A 26,915-nucleotide genomic window follows, 5' to 3' on the forward strand; every position below is an offset into this window, starting at 1 on the left:
TTCTTCAAATCAATTTCTTCTTTTGCACTTGATTGATTGTGTGATGTGTATGAGTGTGTGATGAGTCCCACATCAGGTATTTACTGGGTAGATCTGGGTTTCATTAACAACTACAAGGAGCCTCAATTGTGGCTAGTCCTTTTGAGGTATAGCGCAGATGTTGCTAGCGCTTTTCCTTGGTTTGTTACATATGGTATCAGAGTGGGCTCGGTAATTCCGTTTGGGCTCAGAGACACTATCCCACAAAGTGGGGCCTTAACAAGGACATTAGGGATTTAAGTGGGGGAGATTGTGATACCTCAATTTGATTGATTGCGTGATGTGTGTGGGTGTGTGATGAGTCCCACATTAGGTATTTACTGGGTAGATCTGGGTTTCATTAACAACTACAAGGAGCCTTAATTGTGACTAGTCCTTTTAAGGTATAGCGCAAATGTGGCTAGCGCTTTTCCTTGGGTCGTTACAGGTAGGATCCCATATGATCCTACAATTTTAACGATCCTTGTGCGATTCTAAACGTTTTGGTGAGGTGAGATCATAAAATCATGCAATCCTATGATCTAGATTGTGATTTTGACAACCATGCATATTCCATATTCCGAGTCGTATAGGACTAGACATTCCTGCTTTCTGAAGAAATTTTGTGATATATGGGTTTTTATATATGGGTATTTCAATTGTCTTTCGCTTTGATATATAGGTTTTACTAACCTATATTCCTACAGCATTCATCAATAAACTACTTTAATAAACGTTTTATGAAAAAACGAAAAAGTGATTAACATTTTCTTTTTACAGTTTTTCAATTTTTAATAATTTTTTTAAAAAATAAATAATTAATGTACATTTTAAGGGTATAAATTAACTGGATTCTTGATATATTTATATATATATATATATATATATATATATATATTCTTGTAGTTAGCTTTATATAATTCATATATGTCAATTAGGCCGTGCCTCTTGCCTGAGCTTAACCGACAACTCAGTTTTCAGGTTTTTTTTTTTTTTTTTTTTTTTTTTTTTTGGAGAATTAGGAAATTGAAATAAACAATTTCTGAGAAATTCCAGTTTTCAAAAGAAACTTCATTGTCACTGTGTACCACCGTTTCAAAAAATTGAACTGGACTTCAAACAGCCTTGGCCCCCCGCTCTTGTCAATTCATGTGAAGTATTAGTACTCCTAACAACCACTGTGTCCCACTCTCATATGCACATGTGAAACAAGCGAGTCATCTGAAAGCTCAAATAGTGTAAAAACACCCTTGAACGTTTAGACCCCTAATTTACAAAATAACCAATTCAAGCTTTATATCAATCAATTAATGTGCGGAACATGAAATAAAAGCTTAATACAGAATTGGTAAACACTCTAAGCCAATTAAAATTACATCCACAGCAGAAAATAAAAGGCAAAGATAAAGGGAAGAGAGATGCAAACACAATGACAACACATGATATGTTATCGAAGAGGAAACCGAAGCCCTCGGCGTAGAACCTCCCTGTCGCCCTCCAAGCGGTCAATAATCCACTAGAAAATGTAGTTGGGATACATGAACAGCAATAGACCCTCCAAGCCTAATCAACCCGATGTACCTAAGCCCTCCAAGCTTCTTGCTCCAACGAGGTTGCACCGAACCTTTTTCTTTTCTAACTTACCGGATTCCGCTACTTGACCATAGCATCTGCCATCCTTGGCATCTTCCAATGCTTCCCAAAACTCCAAAAACACTCAACACTCTAAATGGGTGTGGGTAGTGTTTGGATAGAAATCTCCTCTCAATAGGTATTACAATGAGAGAGGAAATGAGAAGAGACTACAAAAATTTCTCTCTAAGAATGAGTAGCTCTCTCTAATTGGGTGGGTGTTTTGATGAAACCTCTCTTAGGGTTTTTCTTTCTGAATAGCCACACATATTTTGTGGGAATGAGGGATATTTATACTGGTGTAAGAATGGAATGCGAAGAGTCAGTTTTTCCAAAATAGGGTTGGTTGGCGACTTGACCTCGCGACTTGACTGAGTCGCGAGTTCAAGTCGCGAGCTAACTGAGTGGCCAGTCTGGATTTTTGTCCTGTAGTGCTCCAGCTGGCATGACTGTTCAGCTCCCCTGCATGCTCTGCGCGTGTGCAACTTTTGGCGGCTTGCAAGCCGCGAGCCTCCCGCAAGTCCCAGCCGTGAGTCTCTACTTCACTGCACTGTCTTGAGCATTTCTTCACACTCTCTCACACACTACCCTTACATGATTCCCACCTAAATATAGGGTTTCTAAGTGCTGTATTACAAGCAAATTTTTCACGGAATAAAGCCAACACATGGTTGATTAAATTCAACCTTACACAGCTTAAATTCATGTCAAATTCAATTTAAAAGGTGTATATTTTTAAGGTTGTAGGAAGGGTATAAGACATCTTTTTCTTGAACTATACATTAAATTATTGAAGACTATAGTTGTATGACCTAAAATTGTAAGTCATACAACTATAGTCTTTAAGAACTGAAGTTTCCTTGCCATAAATTTGTTACCGTTCAGGTAGTGTTGTTTCACTATCTATAACAATAAGAGATAAAGGATTCATATAACTAACGGTACAGTTTGCTCTTCCATAAGTCTATTTTTCTCATCCGTGAGATTGTTTCAAAGCTATATATGATATGGGTCTTTCATAACACAATTATCTGGTATCTTTTATTTTTGTTACAAAATATTGTTCCTCATGTTTTTCTCAACCCCCTTTTCCCCCTATGCTTCTGAAGCTTCTTTCTTATTTTATGTGCCTTTCAGACCGTGAATTTTTTTTCTCCTCTTTTAATTTCACAGGTACCTCCAGTGGTTGATTGAAGATCAGGACTGTGATGATACTCAATTCCATACATTATATGCTCTATCACTTGCCAAATCAGCAATTGAAGCCTTTCAAACTGAAAATACTTATCAAAACAGTGACATTGGAAGGGTAGATGAGACAGTAATTTCTGATAATAGAATGAACTCGATCTTTGAAAGTCCTCTTCGAGAAAGACTGCAGATATTTTTGTCGTCTTCAGACTTGTATGATCCAGAGGAAGTTCTTTACTTGATCGAAGGATCGGAGTTATGGTTGGAAAAGGTCCATTGGAACTCTTATAATTACTTTGTTGTTGGTTCTGCCTATTGACTTGGCTGACTCTTCTGATTATGTACTATTCAGATCGTTTACTGCCTAATGATTTGCATCATTTCTTTCAAACTGTTGTTAGGTCAGGCATGAATGGCATTGATACATTTTTAGTGCCAAATGGTAAATGGTCTTTGCTTATTGCTAAATATTATTCCTGACTTTGACAGGCAATTCTTTACAGTAAACTGGGTCAAGAGGCATTAGTGCTCCAAATTTTGGCATTGTAAGTTTCAAATTTTAACTACAGACTTTTTACTTTTCCATTTCAAATTTGTTTTAGATTTGTTTTAAAAGGCACTTCTTGTATAGGAAAATTTGCGTGTAACACACCTGAGGGCACAATACTTGTGTCCTGCACTCAGAATATTTGAATAAAAGAATTTATCCTGTTCTGTCTTATATGGAGCCAATGGCAGGAGATAAGTTTTAGGGTACTAAGCATTATGTAATTAAGCTGAAGCTATTACTTTTGAGATAACTCATTAACTGGATTATAGCAGCTAGTGGCTTCTCTTGTACTACATTCTTAGTCTTGTTGGATTTTTTAAATTGCAGAATCAGTACTGAAGAAAATGAAGAGGAAGTGACTGAAAATGAAGAACGGGTTCTGCTTCTACTTCTGCCAGTACTGAAGAAAGTATTGAACTTTCACCAGCAAGAGCAAGACCTCAAAGGGTGAACCGTGCACAAACAAGGTATGTGAATTCTGGACGAACTTGTTGGAACAGATGCAATAATGTATTGAATTATATATTAATAGGAACTGTAATGGGGTGTGGAATGGAAATGGTTTAAGTACTTATTGGGTTTGCTTTGTTGCAAGTTTTGGCTTTGGAACTTTATATATCAGCTGTACATTGACAGGTTATAGTGTTTTGGTTTCTTAATTGCAGACTCATGTGTTCATTTCTCCAAGCAAGTTGAGGATGAAGCTCATAGGGCCTCACCATCTTAGAAAGAAGGATGGATCAAACAGTAACTCTTCTAAACACAATTTGGTAATTGTTGTTGTGTTGGCCACTAGTATTTTCAGTATTTTGTGTGGAACACCTTGATGCTATGCTGTACTGTCTCTAGGGGTTTTGGTTTTGTTTTTTATTTTTTGTTTGGTGAAGTATAAACACATTAGCATTTTCTGGGTCTTGTGTTTTTGTGAGTACTCTGCAATATATCATATGATTTTTGAGATTTTTGTTGTTGAAGTTGTAAGTTGAACTCTTGTTGGGCCACTCACAAACAGATATAGACTGTATTTTCTATAATGTGGGGTTCAAATTATTGCTAGCGACTGTTTTGATCTTCTCATCAACAATGAGTATAGATATGCCTGTGTGAAAGGACTTACTTTTCTGCTGTAGAATTAATAAATTTTTTTGTTCCCTTTGAGTCTAGTAATGCTATGAAATGATAATTTATACTTTACAAATAATTGTACCTGAAAAGGGGCCACCAACCAGTTATGCTACTCTGCATATTGTCATCAATAGTTGTATATAAAGAAAGGTTTAATTACCATATTAGTCCTAACCTTAGCCCCATATTTCAAAATGGTTCCTAACCTATCAAATGTGTCATTTTAGTTCCTAACCTTTTGTTCTTATATCAAAATAGTCATTGTTGGAAGGTTCCAACTTAATTACCTGCTATTTTTATATGATTGGAAGGTTCCAACTTAATATCAAATTCATAAGTAATTACTTCTGGTTGGGTGGGCTTATGTTCTTTGAATTGATTATACACCTAAGAGTGTCTCTAGTTAATTTTTCTGCAGTGCTCTGCTTCAAATCAGATTTACATGTTTTGCAATTTATGGCTGGTAACCATATTATATTAAAAGGAAAATTGATATGTTCCAAGCAAGTCATAAGAAATCTCTTGCTCCCTTGCTTGTATACTTTTAAAATATTTTTACAACTCTCTTCTTTTGTTGAGTAAAAGTGTTTTGAGGGGGGTTGTTTAATGTATACTATGATAGATTTTGGGCGATGTAATTTTTTATTTTGTTTAGGTTCATTTTGGACTTTTGCACTATTACGGAATAAGTTTGATGATGTTCAAGTTATTTAAGAACTATGCAAATATGTTATATTGTGATTCAGTTGGGGTATGTGTAAATATTCTCTTAAATACATATCTTGATCAGTTCAATTTATTCATAATAATACAGGTGAATTCAGAACTTAGGTGTAACTACTCCTCTCTCATAGTTTTTGTGCAATCACTTTTGCTGCCATTCTTGCTTATGCACTTGAAGAAACATTTCTTCAAGTGAGTGAAGGTTGGATTTTGTAGTGAATGTTAACCTATGGCTCTAGTCTTGACTATTGTAAGTGCAACTTTATCGTGAAAGAAGATGATGCTTAGTGTCAGGGTCCGCTGCCTTACGAAATTACCATAGCTTGCTTGTGATATTATCCATGTCTGCCTCTCTCATCTTCACCCCCACCCTCCCCCCTTCGAACCCAAACTCTCTCTATACCCAATCCTATTGCTTGTTGGTTTCTGTTTTGGGTCTCATTGGCCCACCAGTATTTGTAGCCAAGCTGCACTGGACCATCAGTAGTTATCCATGGTTGTCTTGCTCTTCCAACCTTTTAGTATTTAAATGCGCTGAAATTTACAGAAATCCACATGTTTTCTGATTTTGTCTCACAAAATGATCCTAACTATGGTTCGTTGTGCATCTAAAGGTTGGAGCAAAAGAAGTAATGAAGAGTTCTTTGATATTAGCTTAAATGAAGAAATTGTTTGGTGGAATCTTTTCGCCCACGCTCCTTAGTCAAGATTCCTACACAAAATTTCTCTTTCTTGTATATGAAAATAATGTGTCCATATGGTGTATATCTTTATCTTTGCATTTGCAGTGACCTGCTTGAAGTGGTAGTTTCATATGGAGCCTCATGATTTCTTTGCAGTTTTCATATACTTGCTGCCTAAAAAATTTTAGACATGTCCGTTTGGGAACATCTTATTTGCTTGTTGCTGAAAGTGTGTGAAATTATACTTGTATTTTGAAAAAGTGAGATTTTAAAAAGCTATACATAAAAGTTAAAAGCTGAGCTTATAAGCTCTAACCAAACAGACATAGTTATTGTTCACTTGCTTAGAAAATGACATGTAGTGTAGCACTTAGCCTGGTTGATTCATCATGGTGAGTGTAGACATCTGTATCACATTGATTCCAGTGTTATCTAACTCCCAGTAGCCTTCTATTAACCCTTGTTGATGATTGGTTAATCAGTAAGCAACCTGATTATACTGCTAAAGTGATACATAGACATTGAGATATCACCCTTTTATCATAATTGTTCTCCTGGTGATAGTTCTGTTTATTCATCATGTATCATTTATAAACACACACAAACATGCGGAGAGAGGGAGAGAGAGAGCTACTCTGCTGCCCTTTGAAATTATAACATCATTCTTCTAAAGCTAGCAATAAACTTATACTTACAAAAAGAAAGCAATACACTTTTGCATCTTTTGCCTGCCTGATTGTTCACCTTATCTATAAAATCCTGTCTGGATCAAACCTGTTTACCTGTCATCTCTTGAATAAAAATTTCAGGTTTGCTGACGAAGGTAGTGCATAAGCCATGGTTCTTGATAGCATTCTATCTTCTCCTCATCGTAGGTCACCATCATTCAGGAAGCAATTCTCGCGGGATGATTCATTAAGCTGGCCAACACTCCTTCAAAGGCACCGCTTCCTCTTAATAGCTCTAATTCTCCTAGCTTTCCTATGCACTGTGTATCTTTATTTTGCTGTCACTTTAGGTGCTTCTGGATCATGTTCTGATTTAAAGGGTGCTCAGAAAGCGTCGGGTTTGGATGCAAAAGCTTCTGTGGGCAATGGAAAATTGAAATTCCTTTGACATGTAGATGATAATTATAGTTGGAAAGCATTTCCGTCCTTGGTTCTTTTCGATTCTAAGGAGATTGAATTTAACCATACTTTTAAAATTGCAATAGGTTGCTTGCTGTTTTTGAACTCAATTGTCCTGAATCTTATATATGAGAAATGTAACAAAAATTTCATTTGGAGACTGTAATAACTTTGATGTGATTATATAGATTTTTATAAGCTAATGTAAGTTCTTTGAAAGAATTCAAGGGCCATCCTTTTGTGATGATTACTGGGGATTCAAGTCAGTCCAGCATAACCGGAGAGTGAATTAACCGTACCTCCCCTGGGTTGATTTGTGGGAGTGGGTAAGAAAGTACCTTATTTATATACAGTTGGAATTTCTTTACGCAATTTATTAATAACAAGCTCATGAGAAAATAGGGATGAACTTGCAATTACTAGAGAATTGGAGTGTAGGAGTTCTTAACTATTTATATAGGAGTCTGATATAAATTTTTGAAGAGGCAATTGAAGTCTGGGGTGACAAAGCCTTAACTGGTAATGGGATGTCTTCAATTGCCCTTGGGGCTCGTCCTCTTTTTTTGGTTGTATTACAGGTGCTGGTAATCATATGGTGGTGCAATTCAAGTTATGATTTAGTTGGTGTGGTGGTTCTGGTGTCAACAAGTATTTGGTATGAGCGTTGCCTTGACAATTGCTATTGTGGTTGGTGAATTGGTGATAACTCTGATGGTAATTATGGTGGTTGTGGTAATGATAGTGATAGTGATGGTAGCGTTAACATGTAGACATTGTATACAAAATACAATAGACAAAAGATTTGAGATATAAGGATCTCGATGAAGAAAATTAACACTTGAACACACTAACGATAAAATGTTTCAAAGTGATACAAAAATATACTTAATATATGTTTCAAAGTGATACTATAAATATATATATATATATATATGTATGTATTTACCACATTAAGAGTTAAGCTGTTAAACCAACGCAACAAGAATAATTTTGACTCTCGAATTAAAAAAAAAAATTGAATTGAGTGTGTGCAACAACATTAATAATTCCCCTGCAAAAATATGATGACCATGGTGCCCATGAAAGACGGTACAAAACTTTAGTTGTCAATGTCTCCTTATTGAGAGAGAGAGGAAAAAAAATTTTTTTTTGATAAGTCGGTTCAGACTAATTTCTTTCTTTGCTTTTTCTTTTTTTAAATTGAAGTTAAAACTAATTTCTAAATCAAAAGCAAGTAGGTTTGAGTTAATAAACGATTTCAGCAATTTACGAAAATGCCACTCAAATAGAAATCGAGTCTTTGAGACTCTATTTCCACTGGGATTTTGCCAAAAAAATTTCCCACAGAAATCGAGTTTCTCAAACTTGATTTCCATTGGAAATCGAGTTTTTGAAACTCGATTTCTATTCGGGTGGCATTTTCGTAAATAAACTGCCAGCCTAATTTAAGAAAATGCCACTCAAATGGAAATCGAGTCTCAAAGACTCAATTTTTAATTGGATTTTTGGTGCCAACCTGAGAGTTCAAAACTGTTTAGGGGGAAATGCCAGTGCAAAAATTTTCCAGTGGAAATCGAGTTTCTAAAACTCGATTTCCATTTAAGTGGCATTTTTGTAAATTGGTGTTGTAGTTTATTTACGAATATGCCACCCAAATGGAAATCGAGTTTTAGAAACTCGATTTCCACTGGGAAATTTATTTATTTATTTTTTTTGCAGTCCTGCAGCTGTAAACCAGAATTACTTTTCCCTTCCCCTGCAATAGTAAAATAGATCCAGATGCAAACAATCAGATTCAAATAGTTACTATTCATGGGCATTATAGTTGCCCTCTTAGCACACAAAAACATTCAATACATTATCATCGGTTCAAACAAGGCCGTTGTGGTTGAAGTTGCCAAAGTAGTAGCTACATTGCCAATGCCATATCATTGCATTACAGGCAAAAGCTGCACAACGCAACTAATGTAACGAGTACAATGGATAGCAAATGTTCAATTACAACAACATTTAGCAATAAACAAAATAACAACTAAGTCAATACAATATAGTCTACATAGTCGTCTAGCATTTGTCCATACTGATACAACATACTCTACATAGTCACCTACAACTTGTCCATACTGATACAACATAATCTACATAGTCACCTAGCACTTGTCCATACCGAACATAACCACAAGTCCACGTACAATGCCATTCCAAAATCCAGTCTCTGCTCGCTTGTCAAACATAAAAATACAGTTGTTAGTTTCCAAATGTGAAGAACAAAAATCATATGACATTCTGAGCATATTATATAAAAACAGTGACAACACTTGCCTAGTTTGCAGCACTACCACTTGTCGAAGCCCCACGGGAATTGGGACAGCATCTGCGGTTATGCCCCTCTTGATGACACACTCCACATCGTTGCCTTGGCTGAATCTCCCTTAAGTTCGGATCTTCCCTCCGGCTTCCCCGTTCTCGTCGTACCCCATCCATTTCATTCCTTAATCTTGACTTCACAGGACGACCTTTGCCCCGCAATAGCTGTGGGTCAGGCACCCACCGTGGTCCGCGAACGTCCCTCTATAATGACTCTGATTTTGGCACCACAAAATGATGTGAATATGTTTGAATGACGTTGTTCAAACTGTAACATGGGTCAATATAACTAGTCGCATCGAGGTGCAGACCTTTAAGAACTTAATTGCATGTGAACAAGGGATCTTCAAGTTTTGCTACTTTCCACAACCACATGTTTGCTCAAGTACGTGCACTTTATGACTGTGGTTTCCCCCTTCACCTCTATGGTCGTTGTACGGGGTAACCACTTGATATACACCAATTTCATGATTAAAATTCCTCAGAGTGTGTCCTGCAGTTTTCTGCTCATTTTTGTTATAGATCTCCATTGCATAATCACTCCACACCTTACCTTGAGAGAGATCAGAAGTAATTTTTTGATGTCGATCGCAGAAATATGCAACAAGTTTGGACCAAGTGAACTCAACCATTGCAGCAATGGGCAAACCGCGGGCACCTTTAAGTACCCTATTAAAACACTCAGAGATATTGGTTGTCATTGCCCCGTAACGTCTTCCACCATCCTATGACTGGGTCCATTTCTCAACATCCTCACTCATTAGATATGTGTATGGCATATAGTGTAGGATGTGGCGATCAGTAGGGTCTACACCCCTCAGTAAATTAATCTCAGCCTCCTTAATGATTTGCATTATGGACTCAAATTTCGCTTCATGAGTCGCATATCCAGCTTTCAAGGCCAATGCATTTAGAGTCGAGTCCTCAAATTTTGTGTTGAAGTTGCTAGCAACATGTTGAAGGCAATATCGGTGATATACCTGTTCTCTTCCGTCCTCACCTCTAGGCTACTCTCGAATGGCACATCTGATACCTTTATGTCGGTCAGAAATAATGCAAATGCCATCCTTAGGTATGACATGCTCTATGGAAGTCCTGAGACACTCTAAAAACCAACCCCAACTAGGCCCTGACTCCCTGTTCACAACAGCAAAGGCGAGAGGCAAAACCTTTTGGTTAGCATCAGTTGCCATTGCAATCATCAACACCCCTTTGTATTTACTATACAAATGAGTCCCATCAAAACTGATTACTGGCCTACAATATTTGAATGCAGCAATGCATGGAGCGAATGCCCAATATACATAGCACAGTAACGCAATACCTTCGTATGGCCTAGGTATGGTGTGATAGCTGTACTGGGTACCTGAGTCCTGATACAAGTATGCCAACAACAACTTCCGCAACCTTTGGTAAGACTCCTCCCAATCCCCAAATATCTTAGCAATTGCCTTTTGTTTTGCGTCCCATACTTTATAGTAAGAAAGCTCATGATTATACTTAGTACGTATGATCTCCCAGAGCTCATCAATACGAGCAGTGTGATTTTGTTTCAATTTTTCCACAATTTCTGATGCAACAAAATTAGAATCCATAATTTTACTGTCTCTTTGCAGGCCAAAGGGTATACAAGTGTGTGGACCCACATAAGATGTGACCACCCACAGACCATTAAGTTTAGCCTTCATGAATGCCCCAATGTACCACTTGTAGTTGTCATCAGCGCATGTGGCGCACAATTTTTTTTTGCTCGACCTCCGAGTTATAAAATTTCTATTATCATTTGCTGCGTATATTATCAATGCACGCTTCACCGCCGATTTATTTGCAAAAGTCAACCCTTTAGAAAAATGCATCTCATCTTTCCAAGTACAAACAAATGGTTCTAATAGAGGTGAAGGATCAAACATATTTTCCCAAGTATTTGCGTAGAATGAGTCGGCAGGAGGTCTGTAGCCAGTGGTCGTATTTGTATCACGCTGAATGCTAATATCATCGTCTGCATCACCTTCATCATGGATCTCCATATTTTCCTCTTCAAAATGGGGAACGATTTCATGGTCATCCACATCGTTCTCAAAGTCGCCTTGCTCAATCCTCTCTTCGTACTCATCCACACCATCATTCGCAACATGATCTTCGTCTTCGTCTTCGTCTTCGTCTTCGACATAGTCTTCATCTTCGTCATCCTCCTCTAAGTGTGTCTCTTGACAATGGAGGGTTTCACCAGTATTGACAACATGATTTTGAGATGGGAGCATATAACCTCCCATTGTATACCCTCTCATTGCAGTGCATCCATCATCAAGGGCTGTAAATTGTAAAGACGTAGTTGTTTGTTGCACCATCTCAGTATCAACTTCCGCAAGCGGCTCTGAACTTATGTACAACTCAGCAACATTTACTTGGGGCATTTTCTGGATCCTATTAAACATCATCTTCACATGTTTGTCTTCTTTAATCGCCATATACCTGTAATTTATCCGTTCATGTAGGACTTCTTGTGGGTAACGATAAATAATCTTGATGTCATACCAAGCAGAGTTCAAATTCAATTCGTCCATTATTTTCAACTTCAAATCATTCAACGTCTTCAACTTATGACGTATCATCATGGGGTAGCATTGGATACCCGGCCCTGTAAATGGAAATCCCTCAATCCCCCCAGGATTGTCAAGGGGTCCACCGTAGTATACATTTATACCAATATTCTTCAGATGTTGTGAACCTATTAGAGAGTCAAGTATAATATGTTAGCGACATATTTTATCTCTTTCATTTAACATCAATTACAAAACCTTTTCTATCTACTCAAAGTACAAAAATTACAACTTCTCACCCCACAATTGCATATACTCACCCCACATCACATACAAACACACTCAATTATTATCATTTCGTACTCAAACAAATAAAAAAACTAAAAACAAAACTCACCCCCATTACAAAATTTCAACTCAGCTCTAACTAATATAAATAAAAATATCAAACCAAACAACAAGAAAAATAGCCATGATAAAAGCCTAACAATACAAATATATATCTACAATATTTTTTACTTGTTATAAAATCCTAGCAAATATATACATTAACTTGCAAAAATAGTCATGATAAAAGCCTAACAATACAAATATATATCTACAATTTTTTTTACTTTGTATAAAATCCTAGCAAATATATACACTAACTTGCAAAAATAGTCATGATAAAAGCCTAACAATACAAATATATACCTAAATATATTTTTTACTTTTTATAAAATCCTAGCAAATATATACACTAGCAAATATAACTTGTTACAAACCCCACATTTGCATATTCACATACAAACACACTCAATCATTATCATTTGTTTCCAAAATAAAAAAATAAAAAATCATTAATTATACTCAAAAAAAAAAAAAAAAAACTAAACACACAACTCACCCCATTACAAACCTTCAAATCATTCTATCAAAAATATAAAAAACAATATCAAACCAAACAAAAAAATTAGTCATGATATACATACCCATAAAAAAACCTAACAATATATATATATATATATATATATATTATATGTAACTAACAACTAGAGAGATTGAGAAACCTTACCTGACATGAGGATGTGGGGTGAGTTTGATTTGAAGTTTGTAATGGGGTGAGTTTTGTATGAGAGTGAAAGAGAGAGACAGACAGATAGTGAGAGCTGCTGCTGAATGTGTAATGAAAATGACTAAGAGAGGAAGGCCACAACTAGCTGAATGTGTATGACACTAGAGAAACCTACAATGAGTGAGAGAGCATGTGAAAACTGCAAAGGTTCTACTGACTCCCGAGAAACCCCATACCAGACAAAACCAGCTGCAACTGTGGGACCTAGACATGACCAAACATGACCAGACACGATTAAAAGAAGAGAGTTACTGCATTCGAAAATCGAATTTCTGAGACTCGGTTTCACTTTTAGCAAACCGAGTCTCTAAGACTTGAGATCAATGTGTTAATGCATGGGGGCATGTCCACGTGGAAATTGAGTCTTAGAGACTCGATTTCCACCTGGACAAGCCACTTGGGATTTGCCCACGTCAGAATGGCTCAAATCCCACGGGGCATGTTCACGTGGAAATCGAGTCTTTAAGACTCAATTTTCCATGTGGACATGCCCCGTGGGATTTGGCCAGATCATAATAGAAAACCGAGCCTCAAAGGCTCGATTTTGAGGCCCAAAATCGAGCCTTTAAGGCTCGAGATGCTAGTAACTTATTATGTTTATAAACGGAGCCTACTAACTATATACTTACGATTTTAGGGCCAGTTGGCCATTTTGGCCCGTAAGCTGTACAAGAACAATTCTCTATACACTGTTGTCTGCAATAGTGTTCATTATTAGTAGATGATAAACCTCCAAAACTTTCACGAGCAGGTAATGAATCTGCAAATTTTGGCACCTTCATCGTCTTCAGTTTCAAAAACCCATCCTTTTTGACGGATTCAATGCTACTGTTCACCACCGCACACTATGACAACGGTGTCCTCCTCACACATCCACTAGTCCAATTTCCTCTGTTCCATTCTTTTGTGTTCTTTGGCTCAAACCCAGGTAAACAGCTGCAAATTGGCGAACTTTGTGAATTACAGCTTCCAAAGGCCCCACACATACCATAAACATCACACTTACTCTTCACAGCATTCCACAAGATCCCCCAATCGTCCTTCTCAAAATTCCAATATCTTGCCAGTATATCTCCTTCTGTAGTCATGACATAATGAAACAAAGAATTGCTCACATAAGAACAACTGAAATAATATGTTCCATCTTGATCCTCTGTGAGACAAAATCCGTCACGATATATAGAATTCATTTCTGGTATTCCAATAGTGCTCATGGAGTTCCACAGGCCAATGCGCCAAAATGGGCTACCGTCTTTCCAAATGAATATTTGAACAAGACTTTGAGTTTGCGGTTGAATACCAGAGGAGAAGCTTCCAATGGATGGATCAGAAGGGTTTTTCCATGATGAAAATTGCACTTTCTCACCTGTTCTTACATTAGTACTAAATTTCATCCTTTGCAAGAGTGTATCAGAAGGATGTTGGAAACTCTCCCATACGATTGTCCTTGTAGTGCTTTCTCGCAATATTAAGTTCCCCGAATCTAAAAGCTGGGCACTTGAATTGGCAACAGAGTTTGTAACATTTGATGACCAAAGAATCTCCTTCTGTCCATCTAATATTACAAGATTTCCTTCCTCAGATATAGTAAGAACCCCAGAAGAATCCTTGAGGGTTTCTCTCTGTTAGCTACCCATTGGGCAGGTAGAACAGACTTTTTATTATACCATATTCCGAGGTAGCGTTTGGTAGAATTTACAGGGCTGAAGAATCCCAATTTGAAAGCACCCCCATTGGAGATTATGTAATCAGAGTCTCTGATGGGTTGAAAAGATGTAATGGTGTCTGTGGCAGAGCCAGAATCTAAACAAAAGCAACATAGCAAAACTAGAAGAATTGACATGCTTGTATTCCGAACAAGTCCCATAACTTGTTCAATGCTTCTGGCTTGTGTGATTTTGTGGGGATACGGATACCCCAATCATCTATTCAAACCATTATAGACGGCTAATCGACCATGGTAGGTGGGGGGACCTTTAATAGGACCCAATGAAAAAGGGCACGCTAAGGATTTTGCTCCACGAGACAACAAAGCTGAACAAACGAACGGGTTTCCTAATTGCTTCTTTTCCCCAGTTCCCACATATATCATACAAAGATTCTGGTTTGTGAGAATCACGATTTTGAAAGCGAGGAGCAGTTATTGCTTTATTTTCCCCAGTTCCCACCTATATTATACATTTCTTTGAAATCTCTCGAAAGACCTTTATTGACTGAAAGGTCCTTGATATTGACTAAAACGTGAAACATTTGCATCCCGTCATAAATCACATATGGACTATGGAGAGTCTTGCAGAATTGCGCCAAGATGAAAGTTAGAGAGTTTTTTAACCTTTCAATTTTTTTTAAAATCTTTTAAACCCACTCTCTCTTTTTATTCAAATCTGGGATTACATATATATCCTAATTCTGTATTGAAGTTATAGTAGCCGCAGGTTCTAATTAGTTCAGTTAGTAAAGTTTCTTGTCATTGAATAGAAGATATAGAGTTCGAACCCACCTCATTCCAACTTATGCTTGAAGAGTGAGACCAATATCAACAACACATTGGATTCTTAGAAAGAAATATATTCATAAAATAAGTGTAACTAAAATAAGAATGTTGAGGTAGATAACTAAAAATACACCAAAAAATAGAGTTCAAAATGAGGAAATCCGATAAGTAAAGCCCATTTCGAAGGAGAGCAATTAATGCACCAGTAAGAAAGAATGAGTTAATCCAAGTTGTTGGCATAAAAAAACTGTTGTTATGGTCCTTTCCTACTTGCATTGCAGTTTACCTTGTGTGGCAACTGTTTTTATACGTACATTATAACTGTCTGTTCTTGTTGAGGGCAAAGATTTTCACGTACATAATTGGAGACAGCATCGTGGGTTTAAATTCTTGGAGACGCACGTATAATTTTAAGTCACTTCTGAATCTGAATTCTAATTTCAACATAAGAAAAATTTTAGTGATTATTTTGCTAGTTTTCTCTTGGATAAGAGGAAGGTATCAAATACAGCAAATAATCCGAGGTTTTATCAGTCTCATTGAGTGATTATGAGCATGCCCATTTTTGTCCCAACAGGCAATGAATTGAATTAAGCAAGAACCAGAAAGAACAAGCTAACATGTGCCTCACTTGGTACTGCAATCATGGCTATATACAGGAACCGAGGAAGTGGAACTTTTCATTCTCTCTTTCTTAGAATACATGTAAGCGTCTTTGTCTCACATCTCAAGAGATGTTTGGATATTTTAATTTGAATCTTATGAGCATTCTGGAAAAGAAACAAAGAGACTCATGGCATCATAATAACTATAGTCCATGGTCTGCAGGTTATGCTGGCCAATTTACAAGGGATGGTTACAATAAAATTGGTACAGACTCCAACCATAATGTCAAGAACCAGACAAATTGCAAATGTCTTCCGAAAGAGGTTGTTACTTAAACCCCGATGTCTTCCAAAACAGGTTGTTACTTAAACCCCGATATCAAACGCTTGTATGTTGCTTGAGCAGGTTTAAGCCCCATGTTCAACATTTCGTCATGAAATTTCATAGCTTTTCTGGGTTCCTTTATGCGACAAAGCCCACGAATCACAATTGTAAAACTTTCACTGCTCACCAAATTCTTCCCTCTCATGTGATCAAATACCCTGACTGCTTCTTCAATCCTCCTTGCTCCGAAAAGTCTATTGAGAAGCACATTATAAGTTGCTATATCCAAACTCACATTCAATCTTTCCATCTTAATATGCAATGCAATAGCTGAATCAATTCGTCTGCTGGAGCAGTAACGCCTCACCAACAAGTAACAACAAGAAGAATCCAGTAATAACCCTTTATCAAAAATTACACACACTAATTCCTCTGCCTCTTTCCACCTACCTTTACTACATTGTGATGCTACAAATTTAGACAATTCCATTGAACAAGTAGTACACCCTTTTCTTATGACATCCCTTAACAATTCACAACCTTCCTCCAACTAATCTTCCATACAAAGAACATTTAAAAAGGCCTGATAACTCTTATCATTCACCGTAATACCCCTTTCTGAGACCAAAAGATATACCGAAATTGCCTCCTTTACTCTCTCTTCCTTAGACAATGCCCTTAACATACACCCATAAGTAGCATCCTGTAATCCAATCTTCTCAGCACAAGCTCTCTTATAGAACATCTCTGCTGCAAAAGTCTTGCCCAAATCACTAAACTTCTGAACTATTAAATCATATTCCGATAAAAGAGTCTTTGGAAGCAGCTCCTTCCCCACCATAATGCTCATTATCTTCTCAACGACTTCAGCATTCTCATATTTACACGCCCCATCAAGAATTGAGCTATAAGTACTAAAACCTGGATCAATTTTTCTTTCATACATCTGATTCAAGGTAGCAAATGCAGCTCCAAAATCCCCACTTTTACCATAACAATCAATAACAAGATTATAAATAACAGAATTATAAATACCCAAATCTAACAATCTAAAAATTGTCTCAAATTTCCCATTTTTACACAAAATCTGAGCAACCAGTGACCACATAGACCGGTCCAGCAAAACCCCACAACGAATTATAGCACCATAATAACACCAAGCAAGTTTAATCTCATTTTTTCGCAATAAAGCATCAAGCAGTGCATTGCAGGCACAAACTGAAGGTGTAAAGCCATGAACTTTCATTTCCCTAAACACTTCTAACCCCTCAACAAACAAACCCTTTTGAGAATACCATTCAAGAACAAAGCTTAACACTTTAGACTGAGAATCTCTACCTCTACAAACTCGAATAAGACACTGTACAAGCACTGATGCAGGGTGAGACTGAATCAGAGAATCCAAGAGGGTCTTCACGGGTTGGACAAGACCCGAGCTGAGCGAGAGTTGGATGAGCTGGCAGTAAGAGTTGAGGTCTGGTTGAAACCCAACATTTGATTTGGCCCAATTGAAGAAGCTGAGAGAGATTTGAGGGTTGCTCTGAGTTCTGTGGAGGATTTGGAGGAAGAGTGATGGGTTTAGTCTGGAGAGATTGAGGTCTTGGAGAAGAGGGACCCAGTTGTGCCTTTGTAAGAGAATGGATGAGATTTGGGAGGCAAGCTGGTTTTGTTTGATTTGGGTTCTCCAAGTGAGAGCAGTTGTTGAAGTCGAAAATGGTTTGAGGAGGAGAGGGTGAGATCTGTGAAGAAGCATTTGAGTTCTCAATACTTTGGTCTGTTCTGCTTCAAATGGTTTTAGGAAGTCATGTTTTTAAGGTAGTTTGGATAATTGGTTGGGCTGGTTAGCCCAGGCTCACTTCTTGCACTTTAGTAGTCGTTGTCCAACCCATCCGATGTTGGCCCACTCGAAGGTTCAACCTCTCTTTTTATTTTTATTTTTTATATACATTTTTTGAAATGAAAGACATAAAAGATATAACTTTTATTAAGATTAAGAAAAATTGGTTACATTAGAGCATCTCCAGCAGATTAAACAAATTTTTGTACTGTTTGGGAAATGAACATTGACTTTTATCTTTTAACTACCCACTTTTTCAAATACACTTTCCAACAGATTTTCTATCTCATTTAAATATTCTTTTTTTATTCATTATTTATTCTTTTTTTAACAACTACACATCTTCCAACATTTTTTTTATTCAATACCTTATTATTAATAGAAAAAAAAAATGAAGAATGAACAATAACCCATCAGACTTGATGAGCTACTGTTCATGAGCCAAAAAAAATTTCAGGTATAAAGAGTCTGTTGGAGAGTCATTTTGTGGGTTTACTCTCTATAATAGAGAGCATTTTGTGTTTAAAGAGCCTATTGGGGATGCTCTTAGCCAGTATTACAAACTGAAATTTTGGAACAACATCTTCCATCCACACATAAAGGTTTGGTTCCACATCATGTTGTCTATTCATTTCAAAAAACAAAACAAAAAAAAATACAAAAAATTCGCATCATATTGTTTGTTGGTCAAATACAAAAAATATTCTCTCATACTACATCATCGCAAACATTTGACTTTGACGACTAGTTTAATGTCCCAATCTTGTGACCTTACTACTTTTTCAAACTTGAACTTAAGAAGTAGCACAAATGCAAAACTGAGAAACGAGGCCAAGGCCTTATAAGTCGAATTGAGGGGGACAAACACCCAAACCCGCGCGCAAAGGACCAAACACGACATCTAAAAAACCATTACCCCTATTATGAGAACTAATAGTAGTGGTTATATATTTGGAATCTTGGCCGTGATGGAAGTAATTATACCCCTCATTATAAGCCCATTATGACACAGAAAACTTGACAAAAATCAAAGAAAATTTCATTAGAGAATGTATATATAAAAAGCGATCCAATTTTGGAATAGGTATGAGAAAATGTTATCTCAATTTTGTTTAATTGATCCACCAAAATACACCACTAACTTAAGCATCAAATCGATTAGGTTGATGCCACATTGATACTCATACCTCTTTGAGCTGATCTCTTCTAACTTTTGTAGACATTCACTTAACTAGTCAACTATCTTTTTTTTTTTTTTTTTTTTTTGAGGTAATAGATAGAAATATTATTGAATTATGAAAACAGTACACAAAATAAGTATATAAGCCCTGTTCAGGCACATCCGAAATAGGGGAAGTTTTAACCCCTAATCACAAATATCACAACAAGCCTAAGAAATGATCTTCAACGTGAAAACATCTGATTAGCTCTCTCTACTATTCCTTTGTGCGTTGTTGAGGTTTTGGTATTCCTGCAAGAACCCAACAGCCCCTGCCAAGATGGCTTTCGGGTGGGGTTGAACTCTCTCAAAATATACTCTATTCCGTGCATTCCAAATTCCCCAAGACACCACTGCCCATATTTCTAGTTCCTCCATAGAGAGTCTCTGTACCAACGTTTTGAACAGCAAGAAGAAGTCACTGGCTTCGTTTGGGCATTTCTGGATTTTCCCCGGACATAAGGCCCATACGTTTCTTGCAAAAGGGCACTCCCACAGCAAGTGACCTGCAGATTTAGGTTGTTGACAGCACAGTTCACACCAGGCTTCCACATTCACCCTCCTCCGATGTAGGCTCTCTCTGGTAGGCAGCATATTGGAGCAGGCATGCCAGATGAAATTACGGACCTTTGGGGGCACATTCAACTTCCAAATTTTCCTCCAATGAGTTCGGTCCCTACCAGCTGTGGAGTGTTCAACCCGATTTTGTTCCTGCAATCTGATAGCCACTTGATAAGCTAACTTTACTGAGAAAGAGTGGGATTTGTTTTCCTTTCAAACCAGTACATCACGAGTTGGATTACTTTGCAATGGGATGGACAAAATTTCCATACGTGTCCAATGTGCGAAGAGGTCATGTATTTTTTCCCTATCCCGTTGGACAGTATGGGCATCAATCAGATCCTTTACCATCAGGTTGTGTTGTTGCTCACCAAGGAAAATTGGCTTATGGGACAGCCACCTGTGAGCAGACACACTAATAGATTGGCCATCCCCCACCTTCCACTGTGCGCCTTCCTTAAGTATATCCCTTGCAGCCAGTAGACTTCGCCATACATAGGATGGATTATTCCCCAACTCAGCTTCCATAAACGAACAATTTGGAAAGTATCAAGCCTTGTAGACCCGAAAAAATAAAGAGTGGTTTTGATTAATCAGCCTCCACGCCTGTTTTGCCAGCAAAGCTAAATTAAAGGCATGAATATCCCTAAAACCCATACCACCCCTCTCCTTTGGGTTGCACAATTTTTTCCAATTTATCCAGTGGATTTTCTTCTCATCCTTTGTCTGCCCCTACCAATACTTTGCCAAAGTAGAATTAATTGTCACATAAAGCTTTTGGGAGTTTGTAAATACCCATAGAGTAAGTCGGAATAGCTTGAGCAACTGTTTTGATGAGTGTCTCCCTTCCTACCTTTGAAATAAATTTTTCCTTCCAGCCCATGACTCTTTTTGTTATCCTTTCCTGTAAATCTTTAAATGTGCCTTTGATTTACCTCCCACCATAGGTAAACCAAGATAGGACTCACAATCCTCCATAATTCGTGGTCCAAAGAGGCCTTGGATGTCTATTTTTATAGCTTGGCTTGTGTTCCGGCTAAAGAAGATAGAGGTCTTATGTCTATTGATTGCCTGCCCCGATGCCGCTTCATACTGCCCAAGAATTTCAAGGAGGTGTTAGCCCTCTTCCACTGTAGCTTGGCAAAAAATAAAGCTGTCATCTGCAAATAACAGATGAGATATACAAACACCATTTGTGCAAGATAAAATGCCATGTAGTTGCTGTGACTCTATTGCCTTCCTGATCAATGAGGATAGACCCTCTGCACACAGAAGAAACAAGTATGGGGAGAGTGGATCGCCTTGCTTTATACCATGGGATGGGGTGTTATATCCTTTTGGTTCACCATTAATAAGGACCAAGTATGATGTAGTGTGGACTGTTTCCATTGCTAACCGCACCCATCTCCCATCAATTCCCAATTTGAGCATAATTTGTTGGAGGAAAGCCCATTCCACCCGATCATAGGCTTTGCTGATGTCCAATTTTATTGCCATCTTCCCTTTCTTTCTTGTCCTCTTGTTCCTCATCCTGTGTAAAACTTCAAAAGCTACTGTGGTATTGTCAGTAATCAACCGGTTAGGAAGAAAAGCACTTTGGGAGTCAGATATTACATTTGGCAGGATTAATTTTAGCCTATTGGCCAACACTTTAGATACAATACGGGACACTACATTGCCTAGGCTAATAGGCCGGTAATCTGGGATAGATCTAGGTTCTTTTTTTTCTTTTTTTGGGATGAGTACAATATGGGTGTAATTCATTTTTTGCAAAAAATGACCAAACTGTAAAACATATAATGCAGCAATAGTAACATCCCTTCCAACTATGTGCCAATATTTTTGGAAAAAGAAAGGGGACATACCATCCGGTCCTGGTGATTTGGAAGGGTGCATTTGGAAAAGAGCCCGCTTGATCTCTTCAGCAGTGTATGGTTGGAGTAGTGTGTGGTTCATGTCTGGAGTTACTACTCTATCCACTGAGTCTAACACTGATTCCAGATTTGTTGGATTTGTTGATGTGAATAAATTCTAAAAATATGCCTCAGCCACCCTAGCTGTATCTGTTTCAGAGGTGCACCATTGACCATTATCATCTAAGAAACCATGAATCTGGTTTTTCCGTCGCCTTTGACTAGCTCTTTGGTGGAAATATTTTGTATTCTTATCACCTGCTGATAACCATATTGATCTTGACCTTTGCCTCCAGAATAGTTCATCTTGGAAAAGTAGTGACTGAATCTCATCCCTCACCTTTTGTATTAATTCAATATTGTTTGCCGTATTCATAGAAGTTAGTGCTTCTAATTGTTTGTGCTTCTCTTCAATTTTTGTTTTGGTGTTTCCAAAGTTTCTTCCCCACGCCACTAAAGCCATTCGGCATTTTTTGATCTTCTCAAAGAGCTGAAACATGGGGCTGCCTTTGATCAACACTCCATTCCAAGCTTCAAAAATTACATTTTCACACTCCGGGTGAGAGGCCCACTTCTCCTCAAAACGCTTTAGTATTTTTTTCCGGCGGGCACCCTGTGAATACGGTTAGGTGTTAAGTATTATTGGGTCATGGTCCGAATATGCTACCTGAAGGTGGTAAAGCTTACTATTTGGAAAGATATCCCTCCATTTAGTTGTTGCGCAAGCACAATCCAATCTTTCTTGTACATACGCGTCACCCCCTCTACCATTCCTCCAAGTAAACCTGTTTCCATTGAAGCCAAGACCAATTAGTCCACAATGCAACAATGCACTTCAGAATTCCTCCATCAAACGAAGCGGTCTCAGGATCTGCTCTCCCAAACATAACCATGGCAGTGAGTTTCTCGTATGAAGGTGTCTCAACAAACTCCGAGATTCATGCTTTCGATACTCCTCCGGTCTGCCATAAAAACTTGTGATTCTCTATGGTGCAAATGGGTTAGTCCTAATTTGGGCATCAATATGGTTTTGAGTGTAATTTTGGACGTGTAAATCTACTTGCTGTTCTTTCCATAACATGGCTAGTCCACCGGCTGTATGAATACAGGGAATTGCAAACATACCATCATAGTGCAACTCAGCTTGTATCAATTTCATCTCATCTACTGTACGCTTCGTCTCCATGAGGAACAAAACGTTGGGAGCTTTTTCCCTCACCAAGTGAGAGAGGACAGTGACTGCACAAGGGTTCCTAAGCCCCTAGAAGTTCCAACTCAAGACAATCATTGTGCTCAGCGGGGCTAAATGGCAGCCGTCGCCGTTGTGCATGTGTTTGTACGCTTCCTTTCTTCAACAACCTCATTCTTTGCCTCACAAGTTCTCTTCTTTCCCACGAAGCCTTCAGAGACCACGGGTTTACTAGAGGAGTCAAGTTTTGGGCATGGAATTTTTTTTAACCGTGGAAGATTTTTCGCATTAGGTTTCTTTTTTGTGTCACGTGACTCCCTCATGCTTGTGTTTGTTAGGGTTTCAGATTCTTTGCTTTCCACATTATCCACGTAGGAGATAGGAACACTCATAAGTCGTGCTCCATGATTTTCGGGATTGTGCTCTATCCCATTAAATTCGGTGTGCATCATAATAGATAGGACCGTTTTCAAAGTCAACTGGAACAGAAACGAATGTCTCTTTATTCGTTATTAAGGCTGGCTGCATGTCCGTTACCCCCTCATCAATACCATTAATCACATGAATTACAGGTGGAGGATTTATCAATTTAGGATCGTGGCCGGACGGCTGTGGCGCTCCATCACTTGTATCTCCTTGGTCCCGGCGTGGTGGGGTTGGTGGTGCCCGTGTCTGTTGAGATTTTGGCCTTCGAAAACTAACACGCAACCACTCCCTATATGGAGTTTCCTCTCCCTCCCTAGGCCTGATTGTGCATGACTTAGATTCATGGCCTAGCAAACCATAGTGGAAGCATAAACCCAGAAGCCTTTTGTATTGGAATGCCACCCAAACTTGGTCACCTTCTAGACTAAGCACAGGGGCCCTGCGCCGTATTGGTTTATCTATTGGCATCTCTACTCAGATACGGAGGAACCTCACTTGGTCCGATGCAATTGCCTTACAATCCTCCTCAATGACTCAGCTAATTTCCCTCCCTATATCTCTGCCTGCTTCATCGTTAAAAAGGTCGAACGACAATCCCCACACTTGGACCCAAATCGGCACATATTGAAAGTTAACTGAGAAAGCCGTCATCCCTTTCTCCCATCGGCGAAGTAATAACAAATGGTTATCAAAACTCCATGGACCATTGTTAAGCACCCATACTAATTGGCTCTCGATGGCAAATTTAAACTGTATAAGTCCGTCCCCAACATTTGTCATCTTCAAGTCACTGCCCATCTTCCATACTGACCTCAAGAAATTTTTTGTTGCCCTAAGATTTATTGGTTTGGTCGTGAGGAACATACCCAATAGACTCAAGGAGCATTCTTCTAAAATTTGTTTACGATGCTTAGAACGAATCTCTATGACCTCACCCTCCTCCGACGTCAAACTCACTCGTTGTAATCATTCTATGAAATCTGAATCCATGTTAAGAAAACACAATACCGGTGTAGCTCTAATGGAAAGGATCAGTAGTGAAAAATATTTCCAAGCCTAATTAGTTTGCGAATCGTTAGACTTCTATTTTTAAGCCCCTCCATTGACACAAAATTAGAATCTGTATTTCGGATAAATCGGTGGGACATACTCAAAGGACAATAACTCTCTTGATTTTAATCGAAAAAATACAAAATTTGCGTTCATATTCAAGCTCCGAATGTTTACTTTCTAAAACATTCAAGCACCATCCAAAAATTCCTTACCGTTCACAAGTTATTGTCGAAACGGTGATCGAAGGTCACTTTTCAACACATTTTCTAAGCGATAACAACTCGTGAATAACCAGCCACTAACATATTTTTTACCCAAAATTTGATTTCGAGATTATTGATCTCGCGATGTAGGAAAAATATTTCCAAGCCAAAATCATGTGCGAATCATTAGACTTTTATTTTTGCGCCCCTCCATTTCCATATAATTTGAATTCGTATTTCGCGTAACTCATTAGGACATATTCAAACGAAAATAATTCTCTCGATTTCCTTTGAAAAATACAAAATTTGTGTTCATATTCAAGTTCCGAATGTTTACTTTCTAAAGCATTCAGGCTGCATCCAAAAATTCCTTACCGTTCACAAGTTATTGTCAAAACGGTGACCGAAGGTCACTTTTCTACACATTTTCTAAGCGATTACGGCTCGTGAATAACTAGCCACTAACACATTTTTTACCCAAAATTTGATTTCAAGATTATTGGTCTCGCGATATAGGAAAAATATTTCCAAGCCAAAATCGTGTGCGAATCGTTAGACTTCTATTTTTACGCCCCTCCATCGGCACATAATTGGAATCCATATTTCAGTTAACTCGGTGACACATATTCAAACCACAATAACTATCTTGATTTCAATCAAAAAAATACAAAATTTGTGTTCATATTCAAGCTTAGAATGTGTGCATTCTAAAACATTAAGGCCGCGTCCAAAAATTCCTTACTGTTCACAAGTAATTGTCGAAACGGTGATCGAAGGTCACTTCTCAACACATTTTCTAAGCGATTACGGCTCGAGAATAACTAGCCACTAACATATTTTTTACCAAAAATTTGAATTTGAGATTATTGGTCTCGCGATATAGGAATAATATTTCCAAGCCAAAATCATGTGCAAATCGTTAGACTTCTATTTTTACGCCCCTCCATTAGCACATAATTGGAATCCGTATTTTAGTTAACTCGGTGAGACAAATTCAAACGATAATGACTATCTTAATTTCCTTCAAAAAAATACAAATTTTGTGTTCAAATTCAAGCTTTGAATGTATAATTTCTAAAACATTCAGGCCGTGTCAAAAAATTCCTTACCATTCAAAAGTTATTGTCGAAATGATGACCGAAGGTCACTTTTCAACACATTTTCTAAGCGATTATGGCTTGTGAATAACTTGCCACTGACGTATTTTTTTCCCAAAATTTTGTTTCTAGATGATTGATCTTGCGATACAGGAAAAATATTGCCTCACCAAATTTGTGAGTGAATCGTTAGACTTCTATTTTTATGCCCCTCCATCGGCACATGAGTGGAATCCGTATTTCTAGTAACTCGGTGGGACATATTCAAAGGACAATAGCTCTCTTGATTTCAATCGAAAAAAAAAAAAAAAAAACAAAATTTGCATTCAAATTCAAGTTCCAAATGTTCACTTTCTAAAACATTCAAGCCGTGTCCAAAAATTCCTTACCGTTCACAAGATATTGTCGAAACGGTGATCGAAGGTCACTTTTCAACACATTTTCTAAGCGATTACGGCTCGTGAATAACTAGCCACTAACACATTTTTTACCCAAAATTTGATTTCAAGATTATTGGTCTCGCGATATAGGAAAAATATTTCCAAGCCAAAATCGTGTGCGAATCGTTAGACTTCTATTTTTACGCCCCTCCATCGGCACATAATTGGAATCCATATTTCAGTTAACTCGGTGACACATATTCAAACCACAATAACTATCTTGATTTCAATCAAAAAAATACAAAATTTGTGTTCATATTCAAGCTTCGAATGTGTGCATTCTAAAACATTAAGGCCGCGTCCAAAATTCCTTACTGTTCACAAGTAATTGTCGAAACAGTGATCGAAGGTCACTTCTCAACACATTTTCTAAGCGATTACGGCTCGAGAATAACTAGCCACTAACATATGTTTTACCAAAAATTTGAATTTGAGATTATTGGTCTCGCGATATAGGAATAATATTTCCAAGCCAAAATCATG

The 26,915-nt window shown here is 37.8% G+C and overlaps 2 protein-coding genes across 5 annotated transcripts; one reads left to right on the forward strand and one right to left on the reverse strand.

Moving 5' to 3' along the window:
- Positions 1–2,581: 2,581 nt before the first annotated feature.
- LOC126727176 (vacuolar sorting protein 3-like) lies at positions 2,582–7,207 on the forward strand. Of its 4 annotated transcripts, none has more exons than XM_050432722.1 (6): positions 2,582–2,684; positions 2,824–3,112; positions 3,331–3,386; positions 3,719–3,858; positions 4,057–4,161; positions 6,732–7,207. In XM_050432722.1, the coding sequence occupies exons 1-4, from the start codon at positions 2,653–2,655 to the stop codon at positions 3,840–3,842; spliced, it is 501 nt and encodes a 166-aa protein (XP_050288679.1). In that variant the 5' UTR covers positions 2,582–2,652; the 3' UTR covers positions 3,843–3,858; positions 4,057–4,161; positions 6,732–7,207. The 4 variants fall into 4 exon arrangements, 2 of the variants coding, with proteins under 2 accessions (XP_050288679.1, XP_050288680.1); XM_050432723.1 differs by having other exon boundaries at positions 4,057–4,138; XR_007656171.1 differs by lacking the exon at positions 2,582–2,684 and having other exon boundaries at positions 2,691–3,242.
- Positions 7,208–16,214: 9,007 nt separating this feature from the next.
- Positions 16,215–18,291, reverse strand: LOC126727174 (pentatricopeptide repeat-containing protein At4g21170-like). The gene is given in 1 exon segment (XM_050432720.1): positions 16,215–18,291. A coding segment is annotated over 1 exon segment (1,716 nt). The 5' UTR covers positions 18,248–18,291; the 3' UTR covers positions 16,215–16,531.
- Between the last annotated feature and the right edge of the window lie 8,624 nt (positions 18,292–26,915).

Source organism: Quercus robur, chromosome 5 (assembly GCF_932294415.1).
Source record: "Quercus robur chromosome 5, dhQueRobu3.1, whole genome shotgun sequence".
Lineage (NCBI taxonomy): Eukaryota > Viridiplantae > Streptophyta > Magnoliopsida > Fagales > Fagaceae > Quercus > Quercus robur.